The sequence below is a fragment of the Myripristis murdjan genome, chromosome 18 (genome assembly GCF_902150065.1).
Source record: "Myripristis murdjan chromosome 18, fMyrMur1.1, whole genome shotgun sequence".
NCBI classification, from domain to species: Eukaryota; Metazoa; Chordata; class Actinopteri; order Holocentriformes; family Holocentridae; genus Myripristis; species Myripristis murdjan.
The window spans coordinates 2422857-2448925 of NC_043997.1; the positions used below are offsets into that span (position 1 = coordinate 2422857).

At 42.9% G+C, this 26069-nt stretch overlaps 3 protein-coding genes across 4 annotated transcripts; 1 reads left to right on the plus strand and 2 right to left on the minus strand.

The window, feature by feature from the left end:
• Nucleotides 1-1166: 1166 nt before the first annotated feature.
• On the minus strand, nt 1167-13890 carry psip1b (PC4 and SFRS1 interacting protein 1b; the record flags this gene model as incomplete). The annotated part of the gene is made up of 11 exons (XM_030076827.1): nt 13534-13890; nt 11007-11194; nt 10806-10870; nt 10532-10667; nt 8053-9021; nt 7045-7093; nt 5981-6288; nt 5429-5532; nt 3449-4910; nt 2232-2333; nt 1167-1406 (listed from the first exon to the last, which is right to left on the minus strand). Coding segments are annotated over exons 2-11 (3519 nt in total), but the record flags the coding sequence as incomplete, so codon positions are not given.
• Nucleotides 13891-14738: 848 nt separating this feature from the next.
• Nucleotides 14739-18895, plus strand: thap1 (THAP domain containing, apoptosis associated protein 1). 2 transcript variants are annotated; one of them, XM_030076459.1, is made up of 3 exons: nt 14739-14945; nt 16796-16991; nt 18057-18895. In XM_030076459.1, the coding sequence occupies exons 1-3, from the start codon at nt 14875-14877 to the stop codon at nt 18495-18497; spliced, it is 708 nt and encodes a 235-aa protein (XP_029932319.1). In that variant the 5' UTR covers nt 14739-14874; the 3' UTR covers nt 18498-18895. The 2 variants fall into 2 exon arrangements, with proteins under 2 accessions (XP_029932319.1, XP_029932320.1); XM_030076460.1 differs by lacking the exon at nt 14739-14945 and adding an exon at nt 15094-15240.
• A 2168-nt stretch (nt 18896-21063) lies between these two features.
• Nucleotides 21064-25708, minus strand: wdr55 (WD repeat domain 55). Its single transcript, XM_030076379.1, has 4 exons — nt 25115-25708; nt 24283-24389; nt 23093-23362; nt 21064-21637 (listed from the first exon to the last, which is right to left on the minus strand). The coding sequence occupies exons 1-4, from the start codon at nt 25661-25663 to the stop codon at nt 21292-21294; spliced, it is 1272 nt and encodes a 423-aa protein (XP_029932239.1). The 5' UTR covers nt 25664-25708; the 3' UTR covers nt 21064-21291.
• Nucleotides 25709-26069: the final 361 nt, after the last annotated feature.

A 26069-nucleotide genomic window follows, 5' to 3' on the forward strand; every position in this document is an offset into this window, starting at 1 on the left:
AACTAAAAAAACAAACAAACAGAAAAACTATATTTCTGAGTTCTTTTCCTCATAATTTGTGTGTATAATCTCAGAATTTTCTTTTTTTTCTTGTAAATTTTTGAGTTTTTTTTTATGACTTCAATCTCAGAAATTCATTTTTTTTTTTCAGAATATTATTATTCCCTTCTCTCGGTTCTATAAATTTTGTTTCCCCCTTTAATGGCCCTAACCCCCATCACAGGTCAGTTACAAGGCTTCACTGTTGAATGGGAACACATTCAATGGGTGGGTTGGTTCAGTCCGTCTGCAGCCCTCGCCTCGTCACCGGAGCTTAAAACAAAAACACGACACGATGTTATCACACAGAAACATTGTGCTGAAAAATGAAACGTTCAAGACCAAAGTGTCTTAAACTGAACACTCCCATTGATTTGCAATGGAATATTACCACAATACATATTCATTTACTATGGGAAACGTCACAAGAAGCAAGAATGAGGTAACACAACTATTACGACAACTCATTTTAATTTTCAATGCAGTATTGGCAACATTCCCATTGATTTTCAGTGGGATACATTTGTAAATGTTCCATTTATTTGTGATGGAACGATAACAGAACTCCATTACATTACTAAAAGCTCCCATTCACTTACAGTGGCATATTATTTCAACTCCCACTGTTTTCCAATGGCACATAAAAACTAATTTCCAGTGGGATATATTACTATATTTCCCATTCATTTCCAATGGCATATTATTACCAATTCATATACAATGGCTTATTACCACTCCTTACACCCTCTATTTATTTTCAATGGGACCTATGTGTAATTCTCATTAATTTACAATGGGATATCAAGACAATTCCTTTAATTTGTTACAGGAAATTGGCCAAATTCTTGTTAATTTAAAGTGGGATATTATTACATTTCCCATCAACTTACAATAACAGATTACTCCCATTCATTTTCAATGGGGTATTAGTTAAAGGCCCACTGTTTTACAATGGGGCACGACTACACGTCTCGTTCATTTATGACAGAATATCAGTGTTTAATTTCTTTACCTTCTGTTTTCTCCTTTTCTTCTCTCTCCGTCCTCGACGTCTCCCCTCCTGCCTCCTCAGCCTTCCTCCTCTTCTCCTCCTCTTCCTCTCCTCCTCCTCCTCCTGCGCCCCTCCTCCTCTCCTCCACCTGGCCCATGCGTCGCCTGACCTCCTGCAGCAGCTCCTCCCTCCTCCTCCTGTCGCGGCAGCGCTCGGCCCTCTGCGCCTCCTCCTGCTCCTTCTCCTGCAGCAGCGAGCGCAGGAAGGCGGCGCTCACCACCTCCTCGCCCTCGCCCAGCAGGAAGGCGTTCTTGAAGCGGCTGTAGAGCATCGACGCCTTTTCCATCACGGCCTGGCTCGCCCGGTACGCCCGCATCTGCAGCCGCACAGACAGACAGACAGACAGACAGACAGACAGACAGACAGCAGCTCAGTGAGACAGACAGACAGCAGCTCAATGAGACAGACAGGAATAATAAAAATTCAGAATAACACAGGAATATGGTGTGCATGTAAAGGAGCTCAATAAGGGCCTGCAAATATCAAAACTTTTTTTTTTTTTTTTTTACACCAAATCAAAGCCTGAATTTTTCTGCGGTGTTCCTCAGGGTCCTAATGTGGGATTTTTGGGGGAATTTTTTAACCATTTGTATTAATTCTCCAGTGGTCAAAATGGGTTTAATTTTGCACCAAATAAATGGTAATAAATGGTTGCAACCCATAAATTGTAACAACGTATGAGACATAACTGAGCATGCTCCTGTCATAATGTTATACCTCTTATACACTCTAAAAAATATATAAAATAAATAGGTAATGTTTATTCCAGATTTATGACTAGAATAACTTGACACTCAGAGCTGAGCTGCATCTCAAATTAATCTTCAGGTTCGCAGCTTTCACATGATGTTCACCTCTTCTATGTGATGACCTTTGACCTCCACCTGAAGCCCCCTGCTCCCCCACTACGAGACATTTGCCATTTTTCAGCACTGAGATGATTTATAAATTATAATTAAAGAAAAAATTAATCAGCACAAAATTAGTCGATCACATTTCTGACATCTGTCTTTTGTCAGGTGAAAACATCAGATACCGTCGGATTGCAGCTTCACTAAGATGCATTAAAGTTTGTGCAAAAAGCAGCTGCATTTTGTGTGTGTGTGTGTGTGTGTGTGTGTGTGTGTGTGTGCGTGCGTACCTTCCTCAGCGTGGCCACGAGCTCGCTGTGCCTCTTGACGTGCTGCGACGTCACGTACACCATGCTGAGCTGGTCCAGCGCTGACAGACACTTCCTGATGTCCTGAGGGAGGTTCACGTTTCAGGATTATTTCAGAAAGCCCAAATCCCCGTTTACGGATTATCACGACTGTCCCGACACCTCGACTGTCCCCACGCCGTCACCGGACAGCGACATAACCGTCTGGGTAGGACGACTTTTTAAAAGCTCATTTCTGCTCGACGTTAACTCCTGATACAGCCGGAGCTTCCTGTCTGTAATCTCAGTTCATTTCCTCTGGATGAACACAGAATACATTTTTTTACAAAAGCACTGCAGCGCCTGTATCTCATCAAAGTAACAAATTTCTGAGAAAAAAACTCAAAAATTCTAAGATTAAAGTCTTAAAATAAAAAACTTAGAAATTTATGAATTCGGAGATTATTAAGTCACAAATTTACGAGAAAAAAAATAGAAAATTTATGAGATTATTAAATCACAAATTTATGAGATAAAAACTAGAAAATTTCTGAGATTTAAGTCTTAAAGAAATCAGAAATTTATTAGAAAAAACTAGAAAAATTCTGAGACTAAGTCACAAATTTATGAGAAAAAAAATAGAAAAAATTCTGAGATTTTTAAGTCACACATTTATGAGAAAAAACTAGAAAAATCTGAGATTATTAAGTCACAAATTTATGAGAAAAAACTAGAAAAATTCTGAGATTAAGTCACAAATCTATGAGAAAAAAACTTGAAAAAATTCTGAGATTTTTAAGTCACAAATTTATGAGACAAAAACTAGAAAAATTCTGAGATTAAGTCACAAATTTATGAGAAAAAAAATAATAAAATTCTGAGATTATTAAGTCACAAATTTATGAGAAAAAACTAGAAAAATTCTGAGATTATTAAATCAAAAATTTACGAGAAAAAAAACTGAAAATTTTGATTTTCTTATCTTCTTTTTTGTTTTGTTTTTTTTTTCTTCAAGTCTTGGTCTTTATGATCTCAGAGTTTTTTTCTCATAAATTTGAGTTTTTTCTTGTGAATTTCTGACTTGAATCTTAGATTTTTTTTTTCTCAGATTATTTTCCCTTGGCTCCATTTTTTCCCTACAATGACCCTGACACGCCGTCATACAGTGTGTATGTGTATGTGTGTGTGTGTGTGTGTGTGTGTGTGTGTGTGAGCCTCACAGGGTTGCTGGTCTTCAGAGAGATCCGGATGTCTCCGTGGATCCTGTGCAGGGTGGAGTCCACCAGCGTCATGGGCGGGGTCTTGGCGGCGTCCTTCCTCTGCGGCTGAGCGTCCGGCGGCGGACGCTCCTCCCTCGCCGCCTCTCTTCCTCCACTCGACGAGTCGACCTCGCGTTTCGTCCACTCCTCCTCCTCGCTCGTTTTCCCCGTCTTCCTCTCTCCGCTGCCGCTGTTCGGCGTCCCGGCGTCGGTTTTCCCGGGTTTCTCCTCTTTGGGAATCTTCTTGGTTTGGCTCGCGCTCGCCTCGCCAGCCTCGGCGTTCTTCTGCGCTTTCGGCTCGTCGGCGCTCGTGCTCTTCGTCTGCTCTGCTGTCGTTTTCTTCTCCTCCTCCTCGCTCGAGGGCTTCTTCACCCACACCCTTCCTGGCTTTCCCGTCTTCTTTTCGTTCTCCGTCTCTCCTGCGGTTTTCCTCTCCAGCGATTTCCTTTCTGCACTCGTTCTCTGACCTTTCCCGTCCTCTTCACTCTTTTTCGGCGTCTTCCTGTCGTCCGTCGTCGTCTTCTCCTCCGTCTTTCCCTCGTCCCTGCTCCTCCTCTGTCTCTCGTCTTTGCTCTTCCCGTCCTTTTCCTCTACGTCGCTCCTCTCGTTTTTATTTTCCACCGTCACCTTTTTCTCAACCTTCCCGTCCTCTGCGTTTGTTCTGCTGCTCCCTCTCCTCTCCGAGCTCCTCCTCTCCTCCGCCTTCCTGCCGTCCATCTTCGTACTCACATCCTTCTTCTCCTCTTTTGTTTTCTGCGGCTCCACCTTTTCATCTTTGCCCTCCTTCTCCGCCGCCGTCGCTCCACCCATCATCCTCTTCACCTGGATCTTGGCTCCCTGCCCCGCCGTCGCTTTCACGATTTTCCCGATGATCTTCCTCTCCCCGGTCTTCCCTCCCTCGTCTTCCTTCGCTCCCTCCTTCCTCTCTCCCTCGTCGCTCTTTTCCTCTTTCTTCGCGGTGTTTGCCACTTCGGCCTTCGTCTTCCCCTCCGTTTTCTGCCCGTCGTTCTTCTCCTTCACCTTCGCTTCCTCTGTTGTTCTGCTCGCCGCTTTGCCGCTGCCTTTGTTCTGCCCGTCCGTCTTCTTCGACTCCTCCGGTTTCGTCGATTTCTCCGCCGCTTTCCTCGCCTCCGTTTTCCGTTCGTCCGCCTTCACCTCCTTCGTCCTCAGCTCCATCTTCTTCACCTCCTTCTCGTCGTCTCTCCGAGCCGCTGGTTTCTGTTTGACCTCGGCTGCTTTGCTGATCTTGCTCTGCGGCGTTTTGACCTCCTTCGTTCTGTCGGCGGTTTTCTTGCCGGCGATGGTTCTGACGCGCGTCTTCCTGCCGGTCACCTTGGCGACGGATGATTTTCTGATGTCAGCCTTTTTGTTTCTGCTGTCAGATTTCATCACCTGCTTCTTCTTTCCCGCGTCCGCAGTTTTCCTGCGAGGGAGAAACAAAACAAAGTCCAACAGTGAAAGGAAAACTCCATTTTTACCATTTACACCTCTGGACGTCCAGTGGTTCAGTTCCTATGGTTAGCATTTCCCGTTAGCTTAGCATAAAGACTTGAATTCTATAGGAATTGTTAGCTTGGCTCAGAGTCCACAAATTAACCTCTCCTATGTTCCAAAGCCAAGACGTGTTTTTCAAATCCACATGATCCTCTGTGTAACTCAGACCGCTTCAGAGGTTTATTTTTCCACTATGACAGAGGCAGGCTAACGACTCCCATAGACTTCAAGTCTTTATGCTAAGCTAACAGGAAATACTACCCACAGGAGCTGAACCACTGGACGTCCAGAGGTGGAAATGGTGTCCAACATCTGGTCTCAGTCTGGGGAAGTCGGCAATAAAGTATTTTGCCCAAAATGTTGGAGTATTCCTTTAAATATGTGACAGGAAAAATCCACTGATTGGCATTGTAGTGTGTGTGTGTGTGTGTGTGTGTGCGTCCTTACTGTGTGTTCTTGCCGGGCTCCTTCCTCAGTCCCCTCCCAGCCTTCAGCAGGCCTCGCAGAGACCTCAGCACACTCTCCCTCTTGGACGCCAGGCGACGCTGACGCTGCTCGCGCACACACACACACACACACACACACACACAAACGCACACAAAACACAATAATATAATAACTGAAACTGGCACCAACATATCGCACGTGATGTACAGAGTCAAAGAGGTTGTAACTTCTCTCACTTAAGGTAAAAAAAAAAATTCTATTAATTTCTGGGCCCTGGCTTTCTTTCTTTTTTTTTTTTTTTTAAAAAGGCAAAGGCTTTTTTTTTTTTTTAAGAAATCATTTTAATTTTTTTTTTTTTTTTAATTTACTCAAGTTTCACTGGATTAATTCCCTTCCATTTTTTCCATTCATTTTTTAAATATTTGGCTAATTTTCAGGTATTTTTTTTTCTCATTTTCTGGTAATTTTCTCCTTTCGTGTTAATTAATGTTCCTGTAATGTCTTTGTTGATGTGTAGCTCCTCAGTGTGTTTGATGCAGATCTCAGTTTCACCTCTTCGTCTGCAGAGCTGCCGCGCTCCTCCTCCTCCTCCTCCTTCTCTGTGTCCGCTTGTTTTCCCTCCTTCTCTTTCTCCGCCTTTTTATCTTTCACCTCTTCCACATCGTCCTTCTTCGTCTTCTTCTTCCTCTCCTCCTCCTCCTCCTCCTCTCTTCTCTTCCTCTTGGCCGCCTGGCTCTCTGGCTGCTTTTCCTCTGTTGTCTTCCTCTTCTCTCCATCCTCCTGGTCTTTCTGCTCTCTGCTGTCGTCGGACGTCGTCGAAGCAGCAGCGCTCGGCTCAGACGGCTTCACTTTCTTAGCGGCTGTTGACAGAAAAATAAAAAAATAAAAATAAGAAACAAAACAAAGAAAACTTTCTCAGCAGACACTGCAGCAGCTGGTTCGTCCTCTTTGCTACGTTGTTGAATTTTTAGGTCCGATTTAGTCGTGTCAGAATATGACTTCTGTAACTTTGATACAAAGAAAAACCTCGATATTCAAAACCATTTTCGATACCACAGCGGGGAAAAATGACAAAAATTAACAGGCATAAAAAAACTGATTTTATTTGGGACCAGAAGAGATTAAAAAACTCTTTTCAGACACAAAGACGTTTTCCTCTCGATGAATTCGGAATAAAAAACATTTAAATTTAAATAGTTAAATGTGATGCTTTTTATGGCCTTTTCAGGACGTTTGAGGCTGTTTAAGACCAATTTTTTGGACGAATAACTTTACAGTTTAGAAAAAAGTCTCATTAAAACCTCACAGATTCTAATTTACGAGTATTAAATGACTTTATGGGCTGATATTTGTACTGAACTGAAGACATTTGTCACACTTTGGTAAAAATTCTGGTGATCTGTTGGTATTTTTCCGGATCATAAAATGAATCGTCTACGAGAGGAAACTGAATGCAGTTGATTGCCATGGCAACGGCTGAAGTCTCGATGCTCTGAAGCGTTCGAGTCGGCGCTGCTTTTAATCCCTCACTCCTCCTGCTGTCACGTTTGTTTACTCTGTATAATTTCAAAATGTGTGTATGTGTGTGTGTGTGTGTGCGCGCGCGCGTGTGTTACCTGGCGTGCTGACAGCAGGACCGGCAGCCGTCCTCTTCCTCGTCTCCACCTGCCAGAAACCGATAACGAAACTTAAAGCATCTGCGGAAAATAAAACGACTCTTCCTCTGCAACACTTTAAAAATGATTGACTGATTGATTGATTGATTGATTGATTAAGGGGAGGGAGGGTTACACAAATCAGAGAAAACATGAAAATCTGCAAGAAATTAGCAAAAAAAAAAAAAAAAAACAACAACAACAAACTGATTATTGTAAAATTGACCAGAAAATTACTTAAATAAAAAAAAGTAAAAAAAAAACAAAAAAAAAAACATGATGCATATTACACTGAAATTTAACAATAAATAAATAAATAAATAAATACAACAACATTTTAAATAAAAATGAATAAAAAGTGAGTTTTTTTTTTAAGATGCTGCTGATGATGATGTTAATTTGAGATTAAAGTCGTAAATTTATGAGGAAAAAAAAACAAGAAAATTCTGAGATTATAAACTCACAAATTTACAAGAAAAAAAAAACAGTGAAACCAGTTTGTTCCCGTCCTGTTGGGATCCAGTCTGAAGGAAATCCTGCTGGTTTGAGTCCAGAACCACAACCTCCTCCTCAGCATCTGGACTCTGAAGAGACGCTGCTGTGACTTGGGCCGATTCAGAAGAAAACAATCTGCTGATTCTGGGCTCAAATCAGCAGGATCTCCTTGTTCCTGAATCCCATGTCAGAGTAGAATCTGCTGAGGGGATCAGCTGCAGGCCTGAGACACGGCCAGCAGGGGGCAGCACAGGTGGAGCCATGGACACAGGAGGAGGAGGAAAACTATATGTCTGACCTTTTTTCTCATAAATTTATGACTTTAATCTCGTAAATTCTGAAGTTTTTCTCTCAGAATATTACTCCCCTCCCGACCTGGCCCCTGGGGTTTCAAAGGGCCGGTCAAACAACTGACTGATGGATGGATTGATTGATAATTGAAAATAATCATTAGCTTCTAGCCCCGCCCCTCACCTCTCTCTCTGCAGCGGTGACCATCGATCCAGTTTTACCAGCATCTCCTGCAGACGAGTCGCCGCCGGCCGCCGCCTTGCTCCTTGTAACAGTGGTACTAGTAGTAGTATTAGTAGTAGTACTTGTAGTAGTACTTGTAGTAGCACCAGTGGCTGCTGCAGTACTAGCAGTAGTAGTGCTGGTAGTCTCTGCAGTGGAAGCGGTGGCAGAGACTTTCTCAATACTTGTGGCAGCTTTAGCAGTCCTTGTAGTAACTTTTGAGGTGCTTGCAGTAACTTTCGAGGTGCTTGCAGTAACTTTTGCAGTACTTTTTGAGGAGGTGTCATTACTTGCAGCCTTTGTGGCGCTCCTTGTGGTCGCTGCGGTACCTGACGTAGCTTTTGCGGTACTCGGTGCAGCAGCGGCGGTGGTTTTCGCAGGCGTCGGCTTGACCGAGGCTTTAGCGGCGGGGTCAGCGGGTGTAGCAGTAGCAGTACTTGTAGTAGTACCCGTGGCTCCTGCAGTACCAGCAGCGGTACTCCTGGTCTCTGCGGCGGAGGTGCTAGCAGCTTTTGAAGCAGAGGATTTTTCCGGGGCGGGTTTGGAGTCTGCTGGTTTCTCTGAAGCAGCACCGGGAGAAACTTTTTCACTACTTGTGGCTTTGGCGCTCCTTGTAGTAACTTTTGCAGTACTTGCGGTAGCTTCCTCAGTACTTATCGTACCTTTTGTAGTCCTTGTCGTAACTTTTTCCATTTTTTCAATACTGGCTGAGGCTTTTGCGGTGCTTGTAGTAACTTTAACAGTACTTTTTGTGGATTTTTCAGTGTTCGCAGCTTTCGCAGTACTCGCCGTGGCGGTGGTTTTCGCAGTACTCGCCGCGGCGGTGGCTTTCGCAGGCGTCGGCTTGTCGCTGGCAGGTTTGGCGGCAGCGGCTGGTTTGGCAGCAGAGGCTCTGGGTGGAGATTTTGTTTCTGTTTTCTTTGTTGGCAACTGAGGACACAAAATGACGTTAATTAGCTTGAAACTATGGAAAAAGTCAAACACTTTCCCAGCACAAGCAGCCCATCGGAGCGGTGGAGGCTGGAGTCCAGGATGCTGTTTAATTAAACTGCAACAACTAGTCCCTGGCAATGTTTAATATCACCAGTAGGGGGGCTTCATTGTTTCCATAAAGCCAGTAAGTCAGTTTTTAATTGGCAGTAGAGTTCTCATTGGGCCTGAAAATTAAGACCCTACCCTACCCAGGCCATACTGGGCCAGCCCGAGGCCCTACCCTACCCTACTGATTAGCTGAACTTTAGGCCCAACAGCCCGAAAAAGCCAGAAAAAAAAAAAGATCGCCAAATTCAGTGGCTCAAATTCTAGTAGCAGTGAGAGAATGGACATAATAGTTGGCGAAAGGCAGCTTCACCACAGACTTGATAACAAAAGACAGATTGCACAAGATCCCTCTCTTCTGATCTTATAGTGTGTGGTGTGCACTCCGGAGCACACCACACACTGACCCATTCTTCAGCAGAGTTTCACACCCCACACCACAGGAAAATCGGACACGATGTCATTTGCAAACATCAGACAATCGGACCTTTGCTGGCTTTGATCGGAAGGGGGGGATCGGGACAAAAATCATCCCGATTATCCTGTAGTGTGTACCAGGCATTACTCAAATTATAAAATAAATGCTGAACAGGAGTGACAAATGATCAAAAATCAGTGATGGACACAAGTGTTTTAATCAAATCACTGCATCATGTATCACCTTCTGTATGTGTGAATCATAATAAATATAATATTTTAGGCTCCACACGTCACAGACGCTGCACTGTTGCTGCTGCTGCTGGACAAAAAGCAACGTGGACAGCTTCTGGGCAGCGATATAAAAAACTAAACTTTTTGAAATGTGAGTGAAAACGACCAGCTACAAAAATAACTCAAGCCCGCCCGTCCCAGGCCAGTCTGCGGTCCAGAGCAGTGACGAGGGAGGAGGATAAACCAGACGAAGTGCGATGAAGCTGTGACGACACCACAGGCCACAGCAGGTCAGAGGTCAGCCTCACTTTGAACAGATATTTAGCCCCTTTATCAAAAACCTCGCGAGGCATTCACTGCACCAACGGATTCCTTCTGCTGCTGCTGTCGCCCAAGTTCTGTGTTAACTGGACAAACTGTATACCTAATTTTGTGTAAAAGCGCCGCCTAGTGGCTGATTTGCACCAGATTTTGCAGAGAGCATCGGTGGGGTACGGGAAACTTGCTCCCCGAGTCTTCTGTTAATTGGACTGAGTTTGTTACTGAGAATCAAAATTCTTTTAATAAATTTTACGTTTTATTTTATGTGGCAAGTTTCATGAAGATTACAGACTTACGGCCTACGAGGAGTTTGAAAAGAAGGTTTTGCATATTTCACAATTTTGCAAGAGATTTGTCTCAACCCACAGAACGCGTGCATGTCAGGTTTAGAGAGAGAGAGAGAGAGAGAGAGAGAGAGAGAGACACTGACCTTGAGTTTGCTTCCCACTCCCGGTGTGTTCTGGATCTCCCACATGCCCTCGGCGAAGCCTCGGATTCGAACGCCGCTGCCGAACTTCTGCTTGTTACCGAGGAAGGACACGATGTTTTCAGGAGGGAGGAGACCACTGAGAGAGAGAGGGAGAGAGAGAGAGAGAGAGAGAGAGAGAGAGAGAGAGAGAGAGAGAGAGAGAGAGAGAGATTCATCACGGGCAGCTCATGTTAGCCAACAGGAAGTGATGTCATTGATTGACAGCTGTACGTACATGTTATGGGTTCCAAAGAAGAAGACTGCGATTCTCTTCTTACTGCCGTCCTCGCCCTTAAAGATCTGAACACACACACACACACACACACACAATCTGTGAACAACTGTAGAAGACTCTGACGTTGTAATATGTGTGTGTGTGTGTGTGTGTGTGTGTGTGTGTGTGTGTGTGTGTGTGTGTGTGTGCGTGTGTACACACCCTGCCAGGCCAGTAAGGGAAGCCCTTCATCTTGGCGAACACCAGGTCTCCTGGTTTGAAGTGCTCGCTGCTTTTCGGCGGCATGCTGCCTCAGAGCCGAGACACACAAACACACAGAGGGAATCGAACCCGCAACCAGCTGCTGTGTGGAGCTTTGGGAAAGCTCCGCCCACTGTCTGCAGGTCACCCTGCAGTCGAAAAACAAAAAACAAAAACAAAAAAACAAACAGAATAAAAGTCTGTGTCTAGTTTACATTTTGCATAATGATCATGTGACACCTTCTGTGGTTTCTACTCTTTCGTTGTTTTTTAAATCCAAACTGTATGACCTATGTATGGTATTTGATTTCACGATTTTGATCACGACTGTTGCTTTCTGAATCCTCCTCTAGTTTGTGTGTGTGAAGTTTGATGAGGCTGTGATTCTCCTAGAGGTCACTAGAGGTCATTTTCTCCAGCGACGTCCAGTTTGACAAAAGTCTCTGCCTGCAGTGAAATGGCTGCTATGGGGGCCAACATCATCACACAGGAATCAAATGTGGCTCATTGAATCCACAAGAGTCTCAGCTTTCCAGTCAAAGCCAACTGATGCAGCTCCAAGACTGTTTAGGCCCCAGTCTGCACACACACACACCATTTTACAACAGGCCACAAGAACACATGTGGACTGCAGGCTTTGGGGCCCAAACTGCATGGGATTAGCAGAAGGTGGGCGTGTCTGCAAAGGGGAGAGCCGTGGCTGCCCAGAGAACCCATCAGGGTTGCCAAGTCCGCATTTTTTCCGCCAAATTGGGCTACTTTTTAAGTGTTGCCGCGGGTAACAAATTTTGTCCGCGGGTTGGGCTTGGGCAGACCTGTGGCATACAGATGATGAATAATGCCTATGAATAAAGATTCATATTTTGAATGACTAATGAAATCTGCTGCCACGAGTTTGAGCCCAACAAAGAGATGCTGGCCTTGTTCAATACAGTTCTGTCTGACAGGGATCTCAACATGTCTAAAAAGAAACTGGACAACGCTGTAAATACACTACTCACAAAAAGTTAGGGATATTTGGCTTTTGGGTGAAATTTATGGAAAATGTAAAAAGTTCACGCTACAGTGATATTATATCATGAAAGTAGGGCATTTAAGTAGAAGCATACACTGGTGATTTCCTCATCTCAAACAATTTCTTGAAACAAAAGCCAACAACAGTGGTGGATATACCACAACAAAAAATGTCAGTGTCAATAACTTGTCATGTGCCCTTGAGCATCAATTACAGCTTGACAACGACGTCTCATGCTGTTCACAAGTCGACTTATTGTCTGCTGAGGCATGGCATCCCACTCTTCTTGAAGGGCGGCCCTCAGGACATTGAGGTTCTGGGGTACAGAGCTCCGAGCCTCTACACGGCGACTCAGCTGATCCCATAGGTTTTCTATGGGATTCAGGTCTGAGAAAGTGCAGGCCACTCCATCTGAGGTACCCCAGTCTCCAGCAGCCGTTCCCTAATGATACGACCTTGATGAGCTGGAGCATCAAACACCTGATGTGAATTTTGCCATTAAACTCCTTGTTAGAGAACAGCAACTTGTGCAAAAAGTACTGAAACACTGAACAGTTGGACATGTGCATTCAAAAGTTTACAGAAGGTCACATTAAGTTCACCTGTAAAGGTTATAATTTCATCCTGAAATTTCACCCGAAAGCCGAATATCCCTAACTTTTTGTGAGTAGTGTCGTTCAAGTTCATGGAGTTTTTTCTCGTTCTTTTTTATGTTGGAGACAGCCAGCAGTTTAACAGGTGAGCTGAAACGATTTTCAACTGCCTTTGCCTGGGAAATTGCCTTTAATGTTTATGATGTTATTTTATAGATATTATAGTGCATTTTGCAATTACAGCAATGCTGTTGGACTTTAAAAGCAACATATATGGATTTTTATGGGCATATTTTTAGTTCTGGTATTGGGCTGATTTTTGGGCGGGTTTTGAGTTGCTGTTTGGCTGCTTTTGTCTCACAGATCTGGCAACCCTGGAACCCATTTTCATTCACACATCTGGAGGTCAGAGGTCAAGGCACCCCGCTGGAGATGACCACACTAGTTTTATTGAGTCTCCTTGCTGACAAACTTGGCACCAACAGATTCCTTCATATTCACTTTAAGTCGATTTATAATCAAAATAAATCTTACATACTAAAAAACTGATATTCCCGTTTTATTCCATTGTGTAATAACCTCCATCTCTGCACATTTTATGTTCGTCCTGCTGCTTTTCTTCGCTTTTATCTTCTCTGGGAGGCAAAACAGACTTTCAGTATCGACAGGATTTAACTGCAGGTTTATTATCTGTAGCCTCAGCCAGTAAAACAGTCAGCTCAGTGTTTTGAGTGCCTGCTGCGAAGTGAAAACTGTCCCGTTAGTTTCATTTTCAGCCGCATGCTCTTCTCACTGTTTACAAATACAGCCTGTTAGCATCCCGGCTAACCCGAGCTAGCTGGCCGGCGGTCAGAGGGTTTTTTAAAAGTCACACCTGTACCTGCACCTGCCCTGCGGCGAGTCAGCCGTCAGCACGCCGCGGGGACGCACCGAGAGCCGGGCGGTGACCCTCCCGAAAACAGACAAAAAGCCGTGAAATGTCCCAGAAGATGTCCAAAAGCGGGAACACGGGACGGTTTGGCTCCGCTTCACGTCGCCGCCATGTTGGAGCCTCTGTTGTGTCACGTGACGCACCTGCGGGGATTTTTTTTTTTTTTTTTTTTTTTTACTTTAACTTATGTTTATGAGTATTAAAAAATATCGTAGAGGACACAAACAAATAAATAAACAAACAAACAATGCTATTTTGTGTCCAAAAGCCAGAAAACGGGAAGGTCTGTGTCCACTTAACGTCGCCATGTTGGCTCCTTCGCTCTGTCACGTGACGCACACAAACACAGGCTTTTATTTATTTATTTATTTATTTATTTATTTATTTTAATTGAACATATTTTCAGGAACACAAATTCTCGTCGAGGACACATACAAACAAACACTGCTATTTTGGCTAATTATTATATGCATAAAATAATTTGTCTTAAAAAAAAAAAAAAAAAAAAACTTTTGATATTTTTAAAGATACTGATTCTAAATCATTTGACTCCACTTGAAAATTTAAAAATCAGATATCTCAAATTGGTTAGACAAATAAATAAACAAATGAATAACTTATACATTTCAAATTTGCCCCATTTAGTTAGCAGGCGGTGCTTCATTTTGTTATTTGGGGTTCTCTGTGATTCATTTTTACATTATTTTTCTACTTCAGTACAACCACAATCTTTCTAATGAAACATGTACGTAACACGCACATTTCATGTAATTGACCTGAATTTAATCAAAAAAAGGTGAAGGGAAAGAAGTTATTCTTCTTTAAAGAGTTCACAGTACAGATTGATAATTTTGTTAGTTTTTCAGTGTTTATAAATTTAATAGTTTCATATATTATAAAAATTCATACAAAAACAATAGAATTAGGGGTAAACTTTTGAAATTTGTGTATTTAAAATTCATCAAACAGAATTAACAAGTTTACCGGGACATCAATATTGGATTCATCGTGTTTATAATAACATTTTAATAACACATTTTTAACACGACGTTACTCCTGGGCCAATCAGAGCCGAGAACGTGGGTCACGTGATTGAAACGCAGGCAGCGTCCGCTTGTTTCCGCTGTTCAGACAAAAAAAAAAAAAAAAAAAAAAAAAAAAGAAATCGTCAGGGATGTATGACACGTTCGCCGCGTGGAGGAAGAGGCTGTTGTTATTATTTTTATTTTTTAATTTTAGTCCTAAAAGGGGAAGCACGGCGCGGATCTGTGCAGTGTAGCGGCTGCAGCCATGGTCCAGTCCTGCTCTGCGTACGGATGTAAAAACAGATACAACAAAGACAGAAACATTTCGTTCCACAAGTAAGTTCAGCACACACACACACACACACACACAGGTACAGTCTGTTAGCACCGCCAGGGTCCATTCAAAAAAAGTGTGTTTCATGTTGCGCTGCTGATCGGCTCGACGACACGCCCCGCAGACACGGACTCAACACCTTATACGTGTCATTAGACTCCACTGATACATGCGGCGTGAATATAATCCACAAAGCAGCGTGTACTTGTGTTTAAAATGTAGTTTTACAGCGCCTGTCTCCTGCGTCCACCAGCTGGCTGACGTTACGTCGGAGCGGCGCAGCGATGCGTGAACACGGTGAGGAGTAACGGCCACGCTGTGAACCAACTGTAAAAGTCGACATTTTTATTATTTTTAAAACGTGTAATCCTGCCGAAATACACCCAGAATCACCAGAACATGTTAGCTGCACCTTAAGAGACATTTATTTGTGTAGCCATGTGTTTATTTATGCCTGTAAAGCACAGCAGCTTTCAAAGTGACAGGATTTCAACGGGAGTTTCGGGGCCGGGTCACTTAGCTGCCGTGCTACCGTTAGCATGCTGACTCTGTGGTGTACAGTGTGTACACTTCAAGGTTTTTGGTGGTTTTAAGGTGTTGGTGTCTTGCAGCATGCGTTACGCTACTTTACTGATGTTGGGTGTTATAGTGAACGCATACATTTTGACATGCAGTGGATATGACAAAGTGTCTTGAGAGGAGAAAGAGCCAAGAGGGGAACTAGATCAGAGCACCACCATGAACTCCAAGACTGAACTGACAGGTCAGCCTCAGGGTTGCCAGATCTGTGAGACAAAAGCAGCCCCAAACCCGCCCAACCGGGTATAAAAAGGGCCCCAAAATCAGCCCAATACCAGAACTCAAAATACGCCCATAAAAATCCATATATGTTGCTTTTAAAGTCCAACAGCATTGCTATAATTGCAAAATGCACTATAATATCTATAAAATAACACCATAAACATTAAAGGCAATTTCCCGAAACAGTTCTTTCACCTATTTAATTTACAGTATATCAGAACTTAAACTATAATATGGGATACCTTACTTCAGCTGAGTGGTGCTGATGATGTGATTGGTCATGTGCTGAGTGGCCTCACACAGCATTGGCATATTATTTGTCTGTGGAGCAGGTGACATATGTGGATAGTTTATATGCTGATCTGACCCGGAGTCAGTTTGACAGGATTTGGGTGTAAACGTCGGTCATTCAAAATATGAATCTTTATTCATGACTGCCCAAGCCCAACCCGCGGACAAAATTTGTTACCCGCGGCAACACTTAAAAAGTAGCCAAATTTGGCGGAAAAAACGCGGACTTGGCAACCCTGGTCAGCCTGGCATGACATGCCTGGTGCTCTACTTTCAACTGATTCAGTAAGAAGAAGAAGAAGAAGAAGATTAATCGAAGTGGAGAAAAATCGTGATACTTCAGTGAATCGATTTTTTTTTTGTCTGCCACCCCAATACTGAGTGTAATATTAAAGGAGAACAGTAAGCAAAAGCAGCCGTAATTCGCATTATCTGTTGATGAATGTATAATCAATAATATTGTAGTTATTTTGGCTCAGAATATTTTATTTAATTTTGTATACATTTTTTTTCTTTTTGTCATTGCATATCTGTCAATTTTGGTTTTGTTTTCACTATAGGTTAGTATTTTTATTTACTGATCTTTACATTTGGCTTGTTTCTGTTTTTTTGTGTTGTTGATACTCTGCTGATTTTAATTTTCACTTGTTTTTGTTGTTGCTGGGAGCCCAGAAAGATTAGTGAGCAGTTGAGGATCAAATAAAGCGATTAAACGGAAATGATTGGCTGAGGTTTTGTCTTTTCCTTGCCGCCGTCTCAGGTTTCCTCTGGCGCGGCCGGACATCTGCGGGAAGTGGATCGCGGCGATGAGGAGGAACAACTTCAAGCCGACCAAGTACAGCAACATCTGCTCGCAGCACTTCACCAAGGACAGCTTCAAGATGGAGTGCAACAACCGCGTGCTGAAGGAGAACGCCGTGCCGTCACTCTTCGGCCTCAGCAAACTGCAGATCAAGGTAACTCCTGGAGTTTACTCAAAATAACACACAGTTTCCAGGCAGGACAAAGTCAGGGAACTGACAGTGTTCTCGAGACAAGACACGGATCGACGCGGGCGCTGACCGGAACCCGAACTACAAGAACGGGTTCCAACAGGTTCCTGTGTCTTATTCGGACCGTTTGGTTTTTGTTAAAAGTCTGCGGCAAGGTGGACACCAGGTCAGGATGTACAAAAAAATATCAGCCATGAAGGACGAAGCCCAGAAAACATGACCTGGAAGTTTGCAAATACATTTTTTTTTTTTTTTTTAAAGTGAAACTTTAATTGAAAGAATTAGCAAAACGATTACCTAAAAATTTGAGGGGAAAAAAAAACAAACACTGTCCTTCCCTCCTGCCTTTCTTCCTTTTCTCAAGCACAAAATAGCCAAAAAAAACATACAAAGTTGTATATAGATAATTAAAAAAAAAAAAAAACTTGAGAAATAAGCAGAAAATTACCCCAAAAAATTATTAGCAAAAAATCTGAAAAAATTAATGAATAATGAGTAAAAAATGTAATGTTTTTTTTAACATGAGAAATTGTCCAAAAAATTGCATAAATAAATAAATAAATAGGTTCTTAGAATCAGCAAAAAAAAAAAAAAAATTACCTGAAAATCTGCATAAATAAATAATTAAATAATAAAAATGTGAGAAAATGCGATAAAGGCTGGAGCAGTTAAAAAATGCACCTTATTATCGATTAAAAAAAAAAAAAAATCCCACTGAATTAGGGTTGAACAATCAAACTGCAGGAGCGTTGTTTATCAAACTAAGTGCAACAAAAGGCAGCCAGCGACTTCTGAAATCTGAATTCCCAAGATTAAAGTCAAACATGTATGAGAAAAAAGTTTTTTTCTCATAAATTTACCACAAATAAATATATTTTATGAATATAATCTTGAAAATTCAGAGTTTTCCTCCAGTTTTACCCCCTCCACTCTGATGCACCGTCATAATCAACTGATCCTTCTGACGCTGATTGAAGTTTAATGAATGAATGAATTAACTAAGTGATTGTTTTTCTTTCACTCCGGCAGCCCGAGTCGCCGGAGGATCAGTTTCCGTCTGAGATCGACTTCCCCCTCGCTCTGCCGCTGACCGACCCGGACAAGGAGGAGGAGGAGGACGAGGAGGAAGAGGAGGAGAAGGAGCAGGCGCCTCCTCCTCTGCTGCAGCAGCAGCAGCTCCCGGAGGCGAGCCCGGCCGGCGCCGCCGCCGTCTCCGTCTCCTGCGACCACAACTACACGGCGGAGGACTCGGCGCGGCAGAGGAGGCGCATCGAGCAGCTGGAGGAGCAGCTGGAGCGGCTGAGGAAGAAGCTGAAGGCCACGCAGCAGAAGTGCCGGCGGCAGGAGCAGCAGCTGAAGAGGCTGAGGGCCGCCGGCGAGGCGCGCGGGGCGGCGGCGCTCGGCGAGGGCTGCGTCATCCTGCCCAGGGAGATCTACCAGGTGCTGAAGGGCATCGACGGCATCGACTAAGCCGGGCGAGGAGGAAGACCGTCCTGTTACCCCCCCGATGTGGCCGCCGGCTCCTGATTGGTCCTCAGTGGTGATGTCACGGCGCACACGTCAGCAGGCTCGGAGCGGCTCCGTCTGACCGGGGCGACGCTCTCACGCACCTTTAACCCGCCGAAAGCCCAGTGACGTGATCTTCGTTTCTCTCAAAAAACGATTTTGAACAAAATAAAAAAAGGTGTGCTGTCCTGCCGCACTTCAGGCAGAAAACCACGCAGGTGAGGTGATCTTACTTTGAAGCTTTATTCGTCTGTTTTCCCACTTTTTAAGGACTGCTGTGTGTACAAATACAAAAAAAAAAAACACAACAATGCATCCAACTGGTGTGTCAGTCATATTAATTTAATAAACAGATACATTTTCCCAAGTCGTCCTCTGTCTCATTTGGAGTCGCTCAGCTGGGAAACACTGAACCTGTCCATGTCCTCTGCAGCTCCAGGACACGCCCCCTGGTGCTTCATGTCCTCACAAACGTCCTGGTTGTGTGTGTGTGTGTGTGTGTGTGTGTGTGTGTGTAAACTGCAGAGGAGGATTCAGGCCACACACGAAAACATGAAGCTATTTACTCAGAGTTCTGACTTGACTCATGTTCACCGTGAAGGGCGGAGCTTACAGAAAATAAATGATGGAGATCAGGGTTGGGGCGGTTTATATCTCATTATCGTCTCGTTATCATGACGCAAAAGGCAACAATAGGGACTTTATGAAATTTAGGGTGAGTTTCACACTGATCGGTCTGTTCTGATCGATAAAATACTGCGTTTTCTACATCCAGTTGGTATTATTATGCTGTTTTTTGAATTAATAACTGTTATTACACTTGAAATTTTGTCAAATCCTTGTGTCGAAGCAGAGGTTGCAGCAAAAAGTTTGATTTTAAGTTTTTTATAATCATTACTTTAATGCACCCTGAGACGGTGATTGGTCCATCCTGATCAGTTATCGTTAACGAAACCTAACAAAATAACAAAAAACAATTTAACGTTTTCATTAACTGAAATCAAAATTAAAACATGGCTTTACAAAAAAAAAAAACTGAAACTGTATTGTGCGTTTACAAAGCAAACTAAAACCAAAATGATGGAGAAAATGTCTTTGTTTGTGGTTTAGTGTCTGTCAGTGTATGTTTGGTTGCTCTTCCTCAGTGGAGACGTTTTTTTTTTAAGATGGTTTGATGTTTTTATTACACAATACAAAACTTTTTCTGACTTTGTTTGAATCTCTCCCCTGACAAACACCATATATTACAAAAAAAAGACTAAAAAAAACACTGGAACTAATTAAAACTAAACTAAAACTAAGCATTTTCAAAAAAATAAAAAGTAAACAAGCGAACCTGCTTTAAAAATGAAGTAAAACTGAAACTGGCAAAAACAACAAACAAACAAACAAAACTACGGAAGCCCTAAAGGGCCATACATAAATATATTTTATTTCCTCCGTTTTCTCGTGATAACGAGATAATTTTCCTCCGTTTTCCCGTGATAACGAGATAAATTTCCTCCGTTTTCTCGTGATAACGAGATAATTTTCCTCCGTTTTCTCGTGATAACGAGATATTTTCCCTCCGTTTTGAATGAATGAATGAAACGTGATAGGCCTGAGATTTCCATCATACGTGACATGTCATGCTGACTGACGTCTCCTTGGACACATAAAGCAGGGGTCACCAATCACGTGCCATGGAGGGCCGAGAGGTTGCAGGTTTTCATTCCAACCAAGACCTCCACCAGGTGATTTCACTGATCACCTGGTGGAGGTCTTGGTTGGAATGAAAACCTGCAGCCTCTCGGCCCTCCATGGCACGTGATTGGTGACCCCTGACATAAAGCATAAAGCTATTTCAGCCTGTGTCAGGCCTTGATTGAACAGATAAGTGATGCAGTGATCAATACTCTCCTGCTCCTCTGACATTGCTACACTGACTGATGTTTCCTGCAATAATTTAATAAGACAATCGCTTTGTTTTCTCGAGATCTCGATTTAATTATCTCGTTATCACGACAAAACGGAGGAAAATTATCTCGTTATCACGAGAAAACGGAGGAAATTTATCTCGTTATCACGAGAAAACGGAGGAAATAAAATATATGTATGTATGGCCCTTTAGGGCTTCCGTACAAAACATCAAAATGAAATAAAAATAAATACTAATTAAAGATGCAAATACTAAGGAAGGAAGGAAGGAAGCTGAGTTGCAGCTCCTGGAGTTTGGCCACATTGTGATTTCAGTTATATTTTAATAAACTGTTCTGCTCTATTTCAACTGGATTTAAAAAAAAAAAAAAAAAAAAAAAAAAACATTGATCAAGCAGATTATTTTCTAGCCTTCACTGTAAATGTTGTGCACGCTCATGACAACTGAGTGCACACATTTTAATTTTCTCATTTTTTTCTGATTCTAACGTTAGAATTAGAATCAGTTTCTTAAATTATTTATAAAAAAGTTATTTGGAATTTAGCATAAATAAAAATATATTTATGCTAAATTCCAAATAACTTTTTTGTATTTTATTTATTGTTATTGTTATTATTTTATTTTATTTTTTTTTTTTTTTTTAAGGGAATTTTTCCTTTTTGGCACTTGTTTTTCTTTTGTTAATGTATTTATTTGCAATTTTCCAAGTCATTTTTTTCTGTGCTCCGTCCTTCATGGCTGACCTGGTGTGAAGCCTCCAGAGGTTTAACAAAAACCAAACGGTCCAAAAAGGCACAGGAACGAGCCGTGTTCACACACAAAACAGGGTGGACTGCCCCTTTAGTCGCTGTCGCTGTCACTGTCGCTCTCCTCCTCCTCCTCCTCGTCCTCTTCGTCGCCTCCTGCCTCCTTCTTGTCGGGCTCCTCCTGCAGGCCGGAGAAGAAGTCGTCGTCCCCGAGGGCCTTCTTGCTGAGGGCCTTCAGCCGCCCGCCCTTCCTCTTCCTCTTGCGGTAGTCGCTGACCGTCATGGCGGCCAGCGAGGAAACGTCCCAGAAGCTGAGCAGCTGATCGTGGCCGCAGCTCGCCAGCAGCCGCGAGTCGGCCGACGTCACGATCTCCTCGATGGGCTCGCCGACGTGCTGTCCGACGCAGCCGAGCACGCGGTTCGGGAGGAGGCTGACGGCCCTGCGGACACAGAGGAAGAGGAGGATGAGGAGGAGGAAGAGGCTGAGCAAACACACACTCAACTGTCAGGGGCTGTTTTGTTTTCTTTCTCTTTTTTTTAATATTTATTTGCAAAATTTCAAGTAATTTTTTAAATCATTTCTCTGAAATATTTTTCAAGTTTTTTTTTTTATTTATTTGCAAATTTTCAGGTAATTTTTTAACTATTTCTCTGATAGTTTCTCAAGTTTTTCTATATTGGCAGATTTTCAGATAAATTTTCAGGCAATTTTTTAAAGTATTTCTCTGATAATTTCTCAAGTTTTTTAATATTTATTTGCAAATTTTCAGGTAATTTTTTTTAACTATTTCTCTGATAGTTTCTCAAGTTTTTCTATATTTGCAGATTTTCAGATAAAATTTCAGGCAATTTTTTAAAACTATTTTTCTGATAATTTCTCAAGTTTTTTAATACTTATTTGCAAATTTTCAGATAAATTTTCTGACTAATTTTCAGAGAATTTTTCATTTAAAAAAAAAATCACTTCTTGCTGAACATTTTTAGCTTCTTTTTTGGGCAAATTTTCTGGGCTAATTGGTAAAAGTTTTTTTTTTTAATTATTATTTATTTATATGCAAATGTCCAAATTGTTTTTTGTTTTGTTTTTGCTACTGGATAATTTCTCATTCTTTGTTTGACCAACAAAATTAATTAATTAAATAATTTATATATTTATTCAGAGTTTTTTGTGCTAATTTTCTGATAATTTCATGTTTTTTATATATTTATTAATAATTTATGTTTTGATTATTTTTTGCAATTTTTTTCAGTTAATTATGCAGGTGTGGACAGCCTGACAGTGAGACTTTATTTCTAAACGACATCTGGTGGCTTTGGTCGCCATAGATACAGGATCAACATGTCTGAACACCTCTGACCTCTGACCTCTGACAGCTGCAGTGGAAACACACAGAGCATAAAAATCATACTACCACTGATTTACAGGTTTTGGGTTTTGGGGCTAATTTTCTAGTAATTTTCTTGTATATTTAAAAAATAAAAATTCTGGAGATTTTTTTTTTAATTTGCAATTTTCCCAGTAATTTTCTCATATTTTATTTTTTTACTAATGTTTTTGTAATTCTTTGCTATTTGACTTTTTTCCTCATGTTGTTAAAGAAATTAAGAGAATCTGCTCAGGTTTTTCAAAGTGTACATGTATTTTGGCGACACTGGCCTTTGGGTAAAACTTGGAGGCCAGAAACTCCTGAGGCCGGGCTGCACCAACAGGGATTAAATCTAAATCCGAGATTAAATCAAGGTTCATCTGTTGGTCCTGCTGCTCCAAACTTTAAACCCAGCTGGAAAAATAACCAGGGTTACATTTCAGGCCTGGTTTGCGGTGCAGTTTCACTATAATCTCAGGGATTATAAATCTGAGTAAATCTGTTGTAACAAGTGGAAAGCAGCCTCACCGGATGAAGCCGTCCATGGAGGCGACGCACATGATGCTGTCGGTGACGGGCGCGATGCAGTCCACCGACTCGGCCTTGAGGGCGAAGCGGTCGCTCGTGGCGCCGAAGCCGTTCCAGTTGAAGATGTAGACGGTGCCCTCGCTGGAGCCGCACACCACCTTCCTGCCGCGCTTCATCACCGCCACCGAGGTCAGGTCGCCGCTCTGGAACTCCGACAGCAGCTCGAAGCGCCGCCGCTTCAGGTTGAACACGCCCATCGTCCCGTCGCCGCTGCGGGGGGGGCGGAGCCAGAGGAGAGAGAGGGGAGGGGCTCACGTTACGCAAAGTGACATGAAGCGACTCGGAAATCTCGTCTGTAGATTGTTTTGTAAGTGCACAATATCGTTTGTTAGTTTTCGTAACACTAACAGACATTGAGTGACACACACACACACACACACACACACACACACACACACAGTGTTGAACAGAATACATCAGATGATTTTTAAGACCCCATGAAATGAATGAAATGGACTCTTAGTGTCTTGATTTGATGTATTTCCTGTCTATCTCAATTTAGGAGAGAAACCCGCTTTTATTTTGAAGGGACAGGTGGATTAGAGAGAGACCCTGCGTTCCAAAATCACATACTTCTACTTTTTACTTTGAGTATGTACTGCAGCTGCCCTTACAAAGTATGCAGTGTAGTATGCAGTATGCATGTGTGTGCATACTGTTGGGACACACTCCATCCGTCCTCCCTGACCTTCGACCCTCTCGCTCACTCCCGCCGCCGCCCGTAGCGCCACATTTGAATGTTGTTGTCAAAATGTTTATATATGTGGGCGTGGCTTGTGCACGCAGCTCAGTCAGTGCCATGTAAAGTCCGCTGTGCAAAGGATTGTGGGTCAGAATAGCCAGAGCAGCATGCTGACATGCAGACTGAGAAATCTGACCGGATATAGTAGAACATCCTGGTACTCTTGGCATACTGCATCTGACATACTATGTATTGGGACATACTCATTCTTTTTCTTGCATACTAAATAGTATGGTAGTATGAGTACTGGAAAGCAGGGGATGTTTACAGATGTGTGAAGGCTTGATTGGTTTAAATTTGAATTTACAACCACTGAGAAGGAAGTGCAGGTCGTGTGAGGTCGTTTCATGGGGGCTTTAATTTTTGGAGGCCTTTATTGTGAAAGGACCTGGCCGTGAGCAGGATCCTCTTGTTCTGGTCCACGGTGATGTCACTGATGTAGTCGTCATGGTGCTTCAGATCCATGACGGACGTTCCCTTCCTCATGTCCCAGACCTGCAGCACACACACACACACACACACACACACACACACACACACACACACACACACACACACTGTTATTCTCCTAGAGGTCATTTTACACAGTGACGTCCAGTTTGATTCGATTTGTAGTTGTGGTACCAGTAGTAGTGGTACATAAAGGTAATGGTAGTAGTAGAAGTAGTGGTAGTGTAATACTAGCGGCAGTAGTAACAGAAGAAGCAATTGTAGTAATACTTCTCCTGTAATAGTAGAAGTAGCAGCACTTGTAGTAGTGGTAGCAGTAGTAGTTGTTGTAGTACCAGTAGTATATAAAAGTACTAGTAGTAGCAGAAGAAGGTGTAACTGTAGTAGTAGAGACAGTAATACCAGTATTATACTAGCAGTAGCAGAAGTACTAATATTAGTAGTAGTACTAGTGTAATAGTAGTAGTAGCAGTGGTAGTAATGATAGTAGCTGTAGTTATTGTACTGCCAGTAGTACCTAAGAGTAATAGTATTAGTAGTGACAGTAGTGTTATAGTAATAATAGTAGTAGTAACAGTAGTAGTAGTTGTAGATGTAACAGTAGTAGTAATAGTAGCAGTAACAGTAGCCGTAGTAGTAGTAGTAGTAGTGGTAGCAGTAGCAGTAGCAGTAGTAGTAGTAGTAGTGGTAGTAGTAGTAGTAGTGGTAGCAGTAGCAGTACTAGCAGTAGTAGTAGTAGTAGAAGCAGTACTACTACATTTACGTCACACCTTCAGCGTGCCTGCGTCATCTCCGGTCGCCACGATGTTTTCGTCCACCGGAAGCAGCGCGTTGATGGGCGCCGCGTGCGCTTTGTGGATGCGCGTGAGCAGCGCGCCGCGCTCCGCGTCCAGCACGTGCAGCGCCTTGTCTTTGGACACGCTCAGCAGCTTCCCGCCGTCCGGGGAGAACCGCACGCTGCGGCACGACTTCCGGTGGTGGCCCGACGACCACAGCTCGCGGGTCTCCCCCTCCGTGCACGAGTACGAGAACGCGTACACGTCCCCGTCCACGTCCCCGCACGCCACCACGCGCGCGCTCGGGTGGAAGGCCACCGAGTTGGCGATCGCCTCCAGCCGGATGTCCTCCGGGGTGTCCCGCACCCGCGGCGCTGCGGGCTCCCCCGCGTCCTCATCCGAGTCCGGGTCCGGATCGGGAGCCGGGTCCGGGTCCGGGTCTCCCGGCTCTGTGTCTGCGGTGTTTTGCGGGTCTGTTCTGTCTGTTTCTGCGGGCTCTGGCACCGCACAAACAACTTCAGCGTGCTCAGTGGGCGCCGCCATGTTGTTTTTGTCGTCTTTTTCGTGTCTGGCAGTGTAGACTCTTCTGGGCGCCTTACTGCCCCCCTCAGGACAAAATTGAACTAGATAGAGATAGATAGATAGATAGATAGATAGATAGATAGATAGATAGATAGATAGATAGATAGATAGATAGATAGATACTTCATCCCGAAGGAAATTCACAGTTTTCAGCAGTATCCACAGAGTACAAGATTAAGTAAATCAAAAATAAAGAATAAGTAAATCAAAAATAAAGAATAAAAGATCACACCCGAGATCTAAAGATCTAAGTACCAATGTGCAAAAAAACCCAATAAAAACACGGCCGCTCTGATCCTTGGATCATGTGCGGCGTATCAGGGACACTGTAGGAGTAAATAATCACAAAATTAAAATTAAATGTACA

Coding starts and splice junctions, on each gene's coding strand:
- thap1 (XM_030076459.1), top strand. CDS start 14,875: ATGGTCCAGTCCTGCTCTGCGTACGGATGTAAAAACAGATACAACAAA. Junction 14,946..16,795: donor AGAAACATTTCGTTCCACAA/GTAAGTTCAGCA, acceptor CCGCCGTCTCAG/GTTTCCTCTGGCGCGGCCGG. Junction 16,992..18,056: donor TCAGCAAACTGCAGATCAAG/GTAACTCCTGGA, acceptor TCACTCCGGCAG/CCCGAGTCGCCGGAGGATCA.
- wdr55 (XM_030076379.1), bottom strand. CDS start 25,663: ATGGCGGCGCCCACTGAGCACGCTGAAGTTGTTTGTGCGGTGCCAGAG. Junction 23,363..24,282: donor AGGATCCTGCTCACGGCCAG/GTCCTTTCACAA, acceptor CCCCCCCCGCAG/CGGCGACGGGACGATGGGCG. Junction 21,638..23,092: donor TCCATGGACGGCTTCATCCG/GTGAGGCTGCTT, acceptor CTGTGTCCGCAG/GGCCGTCAGCCTCCTCCCGA.